The sequence below is a fragment of the Gastrolobium bilobum genome, unplaced genomic scaffold (assembly GCF_033153095.1).
Source record: "Gastrolobium bilobum isolate Gb01-03AN ecotype WA unplaced genomic scaffold, APGP_CSIRO_Gbil_v1 utg1240, whole genome shotgun sequence".
NCBI lineage: Eukaryota > Viridiplantae > Streptophyta > Magnoliopsida > Fabales > Fabaceae > Gastrolobium > Gastrolobium bilobum.
The window spans coordinates 197,810-207,325 of NW_026898998.1; the positions used below are offsets into that span (position 1 = coordinate 197,810).

At 32.3% G+C, this 9,516-nt stretch overlaps 1 protein-coding gene across 1 annotated transcript; it reads left to right on the plus strand.

Moving 5' to 3' along the window:
• Positions 1-6,694: 6,694 nt before the first annotated feature.
• Positions 6,695-8,994, plus strand: LOC133286125 (uncharacterized). The gene is made up of 4 exons (XM_061483481.1): positions 6,695-6,752; positions 6,921-7,485; positions 7,565-8,323; positions 8,412-8,994. The coding sequence occupies exons 1-4, from the start codon at positions 6,695-6,697 to the stop codon at positions 8,992-8,994; spliced, it is 1,965 nt and encodes a 654-aa protein (XP_061339465.1).
• The last annotated feature ends 522 nt before the right edge of the window (positions 8,995-9,516 follow it).

Here is a 9,516-nt window from a genome sequence, read left to right on the forward strand (position 1 = left end):
GCAACTTGCTTGTCTCTTTTGATCCTTTTTTTTTTTTTAATTATTTGGTCAAATGTGCAAGAAATCAATGGAGTCCTGGTGAATTATTTGTTGGAAAGGTGAGTCTTAATTAAAGCGGAAGTTTCAAGTTTCAAGAAATAATATTATTAAACTTCATGATGAGCATAAATGAGACATGGGAACATTCATTTCCATCTAATAACATGTTTCATGCATATAAAATAGAAATAAAAAAAAATAGAAATTCTAAATTTAGATGGAATTTAAAGTCACCATTGGATTGTGAGGAAGGCCAGTAATTAATATTTTTACACCTTTTTAACATATTTTTAAATTAAATAATTTTTATGTGACTTTAATTAAAATAACAGTGAGTCCAAGATTTTGTTAGCAATCGATTCCAAATTATTTAACAAATCCATATGAAATTCTATTGATAATAAAGTGTATAATAAAAAGGTGTATAATAACAGAAAAGAATCCTACAAGCAGATAGGACATAAGTTAACAGTTCATTTATATCAATTTTTGTCAAATTAAAACTAAATAATTGAAGTTGAAAAAAATAGATTTATGAGTGGAAATGATAGTTTAAAAGAATCTATTTTAATTAAATGAAAAAGTATATTTTTTTAAGTGTAAATCTATATGTATTTTTAAAAAGTTTATGCGTTTAACACTTAAAATTAATTTTAGTCACTGAAAAAATTTAAAATATTTTACTTCTCTTATAATTAACTTTATTCCCTCAAATTTTATTTTTTCAGAATAAAAATCACAGCCAAACGCATTTGTTACAGTACAAACCCATAAAATGTTGCCTTAATCGGGGGGGGGGGGGAATAAAATATTGCGCTTTAATAAATAATTACGAAAAATATAACTGTTTTAAGTTAATTTATGAATCTATTGCACTCATTCAAATTCAATTTGGACATAACTATTCACACCTAAGTTAAGCGTGACTCACAAGACATTCATGTTTTTCTAGGCGTGACTCATTTGGTATTGACATGTAGCACAAAAAAGTTAACAGTTTAACCGTAAAACTTTAGAAGACTATAACTTTTGACTAAGGTGTTTGAATTAGGCAATTTTTTTTATTTCATATAACTTTTCGAGATCTACACAATGACTCCAAACACAGTTTGAATTTGCAACAATGGTACTATAAGAGCGTTTAAATTCAGAAGACTCTTAAGTTCTTTTCGAATCAACACCAAACCAATCTTCTGCCTACTAGAATCTTCTTATCCCTATCCTATGGGCTGTATTCTTATCACTGTGAATTGAGACCTTACCTTGTAAGTTGTGGTCTAAAATTAAAGATGGCACCAAATTGGGTTAGTCCATTTATAAATAAGGATACTTAATATCATAGTAAAATATATACTTTCTACCAATTGTTTGAAAAAAAAAAAGTGTATAATATTGTGAGAAAAGAAAGTGCCACAATATAAAAGTGAGAGAGATTAGTGAGAATATAATGTGTGTGATGGATTGGTGAGAATTCTTTGTTCTTATACACATATATATATATATATATATATATAGAGAGAGAGAGAGAAAGAGGTAGGATCATTTTGACATTGGTGTCAAATTTAAAATTTGACACCTCATCTGAGAGCCATTAGATAAAAAAAAATCAATGGTGTCACATGCTTACAAATCAGATCCGTTGATATTTTTTGATCTAATGACTCTCAGATGAGGTGTCAAATTTCAAATTTGACATTGGTGTCAAAGGATCCTACCATATATATATATATATATATATATATATATATATATATATTCTATGTTCATTAAGTTGCATTAAAAAATGTAAAACTTTTGATGTATTGCATTAAAATTATATAAAAGTTTCTCTCCATGTTCTGCCTCTCTTCATTTCTAACATTTTGTAAGTTCATGACTACAACTATAGCATCTAATTGCAGGTTTTTCATGGGACTCCTAGATTCTTATGGTGAACTTTATGTTCTGAAACATGCTTTGATAAGAGGGTTTGAGGTGAATTATACTATTTAAAGACGTCGAAGAATGCAATATTATAAACATATATAGCTATGTGATTTAGTAATTGTTGTTCTGTGTATTCTTTAGATGAATTGACTAGTCCGGTCTGATTTAATAGTAATATCAAAACTATTTTAGTATTTTTTTCTCTAGTTTGGTTTTTCCTAAACATATGTGATTTTTTGGAAAGGTAAGTACAATGCATTTGCTTTGATGGATTATTGTTGGGCTTGTATTAATACCACATATCATATTTGCATAAGGACTTATTTTTGAGTCAGTCTATATCTAAAACACATGATAAGAGGTAAAATTTTTGATCTCAGGTTTAACTTGAAATATTGTCTGCACAGCAGAAGAACATATAATTTCATCCGAAATAAAGTACTTTGATTTCTTAAAAATGGCATCACAAAATGTGAAAACAAAATTTAGAGTGTATTTTCTTTTGTTTTAGATCATTAAATAAAGAATTTTGTGACTTATTTTGGTTCGGGAAGAACTCGGTGGCTTATGGGTTTAAAAGCTCTTGGAGTACCATTGATGCAAATTCGAATTGTGTTCGTGAGAGATAAAATATGTCAAATGAGGTGTTATTGAGTAGATTTCGAAAAGTCATGTGGAATCGAAAACAAAAAATTTATCTGATTTGAATACCCAAGCCAAAAGTTGTAGCTTTCAGAAGTTTTACAATTAAACTGTTGACTTTTTGTAGCATGTGTCAACATCAGATGAGGCACCCTTAAAAAAGTCATAAATGTCGCCTAACTTAAGCGTGAATGGTCGCGCAAAATTGAACGTGAATGAGTGTAATAGATTCGTAAATTGATTTTAAATAACAATATATTTATAACAGAAAAATATTTTTGCAGTTACTGCAAATAAGTTATCTGCTTTTACTTTCAAAACGACGTCGTTTTGGAATTAAAAGATTAAAAAATTATAATTATAAAGACTATAATAACCCTGAAATAAATTAAAATTACAAAAACACAATGATTTCCGTCCCAAAACGATGTCATGTTGAACTTACTGGAGATAACTTATCTGCAATAACTTCAGAAAAAGTAAACCTTTTTATAATTATTTATTAAAACAATGCTTTTTTTCCCACACATGAGTGATTTCATGTGAAAATAACAGGCACCAAACAAAAGCATATTATTTTTAAGTATTTTTTATTTATTTATTTGCATCACTTAATGTACGTTTTGGAGGGAGTAAAGTGGTATGAGGATAGCCGTTGGATATTACGTGAGATAAGTAAAAAAAAAAATAGAGATTGAGATAAGTAACTTTTGTGATATAAAACAGGGGTTTAATATTTTTTTTACTAAAGTAGAAAAATTTATTTTTTACACGTATAAAAAGGCAGGATTCTTCAACATAATGTCTAATTTTAAATTTTGACATCAAATTTTAATTATTGATTTTTATTAATTAACAGTTATAATTTTTATCAATTAAGTTTATTAATTAATTATTAATTTTAATAAATTATAATTATTGATTGATGGAAAGTAATAATTAAAATTTAGTATCATATTTCTAATTTAATATCGACGTCAAAAAAACCTATCCTATATATTTTGTTTCACTCTTTTTCTCACATAATCATACATAAATCCTATAAATAATAGACTTAATTGACAGTTTCAATGACTTTGTCTGTATATGTGGTGGTGGTAGTGGCGTGTCATTAAAGGCAGAGGCATAGTTAGGGTGCGCATGTTGGCCAAGCGGCAGGAGCAGTTGAAATTGATTGAGAGATGAAAACCTTTGGTGAATGCTGCTGCTGCTACTACTACTTGTGTCAGTAGCGTGCGTGCCTTTGCCTTGTATTCTCTACTGTTGCATGCATGCTCATCTCTGTCGGCATAAAGGCCAAATCATATTGTGGGAGGGACCCTTTGACATACTGTTGACAAGTAATGTCATGCGTAAAGCTGGAAAGTGGGAACCATCTATTCATATCACTTTCCTTCAACTTGTTCTTTTATCGGGAATATCCTACAACTTGTTTTTCTCCTTTTTAATAACTACTACTAATTAAGTATTTAAGCTCTCCTCTCTCGGTGGGTCACAATGGGAGATTGTGGGAGTAGAAGGGGACTTCAAAGTTCAAAGTTTATATCTGACAAAATTTGAAGAGGTGTTTGATAGAGAGAAAAAAAATTATTTGAGAATTACGATTTTTAGAAATATGATGGAAAAATAAGTTTTTTTGTGAATGTTATCAAAAAATTATTTGGTAAATTAAAATATTTTTTAGAATATTAGATTAATTTTCTTAATGCTATGTTTAGTTGTATTAAATTTTCTCTTGTCATAAAAATTTTAAAATACCATTTCCTGAATTGTATTCCTGGATGGTATTTTTAAAAATATTTACAGACAAAATAAAATTTCGAAAAAATTAGATTTTTGAAAAAAATTTAAAAAATTTGTACCAAATGTAAATAAATATGATTACCACGTAAAAGAAAGATAAAATAGTAGCAGTGAGGCTGTTAGGGGGACAGAGTAACTGAAGAGGGAATGCTGACCTCAAATTAAAAAAATAGTGTAGTTGAGACTGAACAATGCCCACCTCTAAAGCACGGACACGTTTTTTTTTTGTGAAAAAATGCGTGTCCGACACGTGTCGGACACGGACACGTTAGGACACGTTCGGACACGCGTCCGACACGTGGTCAACTCTTTGGGACACGTTGACTTGAGGGACACGCGTGTTTGACCGAATCCGACACGTAGTCAACGAATTTGGACTCGTTTTGGACCCGTTTTGCATTTTTTTTAACAATTAAAAAAAATAAAAAACATTTAATAAAATTAAAAAAAGAACCCTATCCTCTGAATCTCTTATCCTCTCTCGCGCTGGAGAGTTGAGGCTGCAAATCGCCGCTTGGTCCTTCTCGTCGGTCGTCGTCGGTCATCGTCGGTCATCGGTTGTCTTCTCCGGTCGTCGGTTGTCGGTTGTCTTCTACATCTCCGGTAAGTCTCCGGTAAGTCTTCTGCAATCCAAACACAAGATTTATCCGAAGTAGTTCAAGTTTTGTCAGAACTAGAATCGACATTAAAATTCTAAAACTTCGATTGTGAATTTGTTGTCCATGTAGAGCCTAATGTTTTCTAATAAGCATGGGACTTTTTTTTTTGGGTCAGTGTCTGGGGTCAACTGACACCATTGGACTCTATCAAAAATCGAAAGTTCAGTAACACCATTTAGAGTAAGGTCTATTTTAATGGTTTCTCCTTAAAGTTTTCTGAGGTCTTCTGCTCCTTTTTGTTGTACCATCATCAATTTTGATCAAAATTTCTCATACGAGTCTTTGTTGGTCTTCTTACAAGTCATGACCAATCCACCTTAAGCAAGCTTCCATCATTTGCTCATCAATAGGCTTTGGTGTGTTACTCTACTTTCTGCTCTTGTTCACACTTCACTGATCAACATTGTTGACTATCATAAAGCATTTCTGGTTTGATTGTGCCATAGTTTGATGAGCACTTTGCATTCATAAATTGTAACTAAAGCATTTCTCCATTTCATCAACCCAGCTTGAATATGCATGAAATGACATCCCCGTTACTTTATGTGGTGGTTCCAAGATACGCAATCTGTGCAACTAATTGTATGATGTGCTTCCCAATTGACACTTCCAAAACATTCTCACATCTTATTGAACTTGCATTTCATATATTCCTTATTATTCCTACTCAACCGAAATCTCTTTGATTCCAAAGCTTCTTTCCACAAAAAACATGCATTGACTCTTAGATGTGCCCTCTGCCCAATTAGTACGTCCAACCAAGTTGACCCCTGGTTCAAACCTATCATATTGTTATAGGAAATTTTTTTGTTACATCTGCATGAGTTTCAATACTGGCTGTTGTCCTATCACAAATATCCTTTATAGCAATAATATATGTGACATGAACTCCTTGATTCTCTAGATCCTATTACATGATTTCGCATGGCATCTTATCGTAGGTTTTTCCTAGATCAATGAAGATCATGTGTAGATTTATTTTATTTTCCTGTTTCTTTCTATATTTTTCTATCAAACCCCGCACTAGGTATATAGCCTCCATGATTGACCACTACAGCATAATAGTAATTGAGTGTCCTCTTGTTGTAATATACTCTCATTACTTTTTTTTCAGAGTGTCATCATTTGGCTTATTCTGTAGTTTGCACAATTTTGCATGTCTTTTTCATTCTTGTAAATAATTGTCTAAGTGCTTATTCTCCACTCATCAGGCATTTTTGAGACCTTCTATCTCAATGAAAAACGTTGTGATCTGAGTTTATACCTTTCTCCCCTAAGCATTTCCAAACTTTCATAGGCATGTTATCCTGTCCTACTACCTCTAAAGCACGGACATGTCTTTTTTTGTGTTTCTTTAGTTTAACTTTGTTTCAGCAGTTATTGAGTCAGAGAGGAGCAAAACAAGTGCAGGCATATTAATAGCTTATATTCTAGCAGCTGTTGATCCTTTTTATTTCATTCTTTTTTCTTTCAACCATGTTAATCCAACTCCCTCAGACCTACGAACTACTTTAGTTTTACTCATTCTATTCTAGCAGCTTGCATCAAGTAATTTAGTTCTCTGTTTTATATACTAAATCAATCTCACTAATTTCATTTTTTTAACACATTTATAGAATTACAAGATGGATCATTCGAGTTCTGCCTCTGCCAGTGCAAGTAATAGTGCCACTGCTGCTACCAGTGCTTCTGATGTTAATGAATTACTAGATAAACCCTTATGGAAATATGTTACCAAAATAGATGCTATAGTGGGAGGAGGAGGAAATTTATCTTAGATGTGCAACTTTTGTAAAAAAGATTTTAAAAGTTCATATACTAGAGTGAGGGCTCATTTGTTGAAACTATCAGGCAAAGGAATTGGGAAATGCTTAATGGTGCAAAATAGAGATGTGATAGAGATGGAGAAATTAGAAAAAGAAGCTGACCAGAGAAAGCAATCCAATGCACCCAGAAATGTACCTTTACCTCCTTCTAGCTCTTCCACGTGCCCAAAAAAAAGAAAAATTGCAGGTTCTCTTGAGATGGCATTTAATGTTGGGGAGCGAGAAGAATTAAATTACCTGATTGCTAGAATGTTTTATTCAGCAGGATTGCCATTCAATTTGGCAAAGAACCCTTACTTCCAAGCTTCGTATACTTATGCAGCAAATCATAATATTGGAGGTTATTTGCCACCGGGATATAACTCACTGCGAATCACTCTGTTGCAAAAGGAGAAAGAAAATATTGATAAGTTGTGTGAACCTATTCGAGAGGCTTGGACTCATAAAGGGGTGAGTATTGTAAGTGATGGGTGGAGTGATTCACAAAGGAGGCCACTCATTAATTTCATGGAAGTATCTGATGGTAAAGCAATGTTTTTAAAATCAGTTGATTGCTCGGGGGAGATTAAGGATAAGAATTTCATTTTCAGGTTGTTTGTTTGAACTTTTGTATTCTATTTGAGTGTTTATTTGCTCAAGGGAGACTAATGATAAAAATTGCATTTTCAGGTTGCTAAAAGAAGTTATTCAAGAAGTAGGAGAGGCGAATGTGGTTCAAGTAATCACAGATAATGCTGCAAATTGTAAGGGAGCAGGGCAATTGATTGAGCAGGAATTCCCATCTATTACCTGGACACCGTGTGTCGTTCACACATTGAATTTGGCTGTGAAAAATATTTATGCTGCAAAGAATGTTGAGAGCAATCAAATAACGTATGAGGAATGCAGCTGGATTTCTGATATTGTAGGTGATGTTGCTGCAATAAAGCATTTCATTATGAATCATTCTATGAGATTGGCCATCTTTAATGAGTTTGTGAGTTTGAAGTTGCTTTCTATTGCTGATACTCGTTTTGCTTCAATGATTGTGATGCTGAAGAGGTTCAAGTTAATAAAGAGTGGTCTCCAAAATATGGTGATAAGTGAAAAATGGAATATTTATAGAGATGATAATCTTGGGAGAGCCAGACATGTGAAGGAAAAATTAATGGATGATTGTTTTTGGGATTCAGTTGATTACATACTTGCCTTCACTGCTCCTATTTATGATATGATCAGAGCTTGTGACACTGATAGAGCTTGTCTTCACTTGATATATGATATGTGGGATGCAATGATTGTGAAAGTGAAGAAAGCTATATACCATAAAGAGGGGAGAAGGATGGAAGAGAGCTCCTCTTTTTATGATGTGGTGCATCGCATTCTTGTGGATCGTTGGACAAAAAACTCAACTCCACTACACTGTTTGGCACATGCTTTGAATCCCAAGTAAGTTTTTAAATATGATTTAGTTTAAAATTAATACTCCTCTTGATATAATTTGACAACTTGTTGCTTTTTTTTGCTTCTCTTTTAGATACTATAGTCAACAATGGCTTCAGGAAGATTCTAGTCGAGTTCCTCCACACATGGATTTAGAGCTTACTCAAGAGCGACAAAAATGTTTAAGGAGATTCTTTCCTAGCATGGAGGACCGAAGCCGAATTAGTTTGGAGTATGCAGATTTTATTAGCAATAGTGGAACCTTTGGCGATTTTGATGCCATCAATACTCAATACACTATGGATCCGAAATCTTGGTGGCTACTTTATGGTACCTTTACACCGATGCTTCAAAAAATAGCATTGAGACTTGTGCAACAACCCTCCTCTTCATCATGTGCTGAACGCAATTGGAGTACTTATTCTTTTGTGCATTCCATCAAGAGGAATAAAATCACTCCAAAACGTGCTGAAGACTTGGTTTATGTGCATAGCAATCTTCGACTCTTATCAAGAAAGACTCCTAGTTATGCACAAGAAGCAAATCAAATGTGGGATATTGCTGGAGATACATTTGATTCACTTGATGATATTGGAGATCTTCAATTTGCTAGTCTTTCACTTGATGAGCCAGAGATAGAGGCCATGATTATTCAAGATGGAGATGAAAATAATTGAACTGTGTGTAATCATAAGTAAAATAATTTTTCTATTTTCTACACTCTACACTCTTGGGATGTTCTATTTTTTTTAATATTTATGTTATGAAATTTAAATATTTGATTGGTTATATGACTTATTATGGACTCTTATATGTATTAAATATAAATTATATTATATATATTAAATATTTTATTTAATATTAAAACGTGTCCCAACGTGTCAAAATTTAGCATTTTTTAGAATTAACGTGTCGGCGTGTCATGTCGTGTCGTATCCCGTGTCCCGTGTCCGTGTCCGTGCATCGTTGATGCCCACTCTTGAAAATTTTCTAGTTATAGAATGATCTTAAATGCGAATGCGATACTAGTAGAAAAAAATTTGTAATTATATTTTACAATATTTCAAAATAGTACTCATCAACTCCTGTAATATTCTGTCTTGTATATTGTGAAACTATTAAAGTAGAGGAATTGATTTATAAGGTTATAAGACTTAATATTTTTATACCTATCAGTATTTAAAAAAAAAAATTGATCT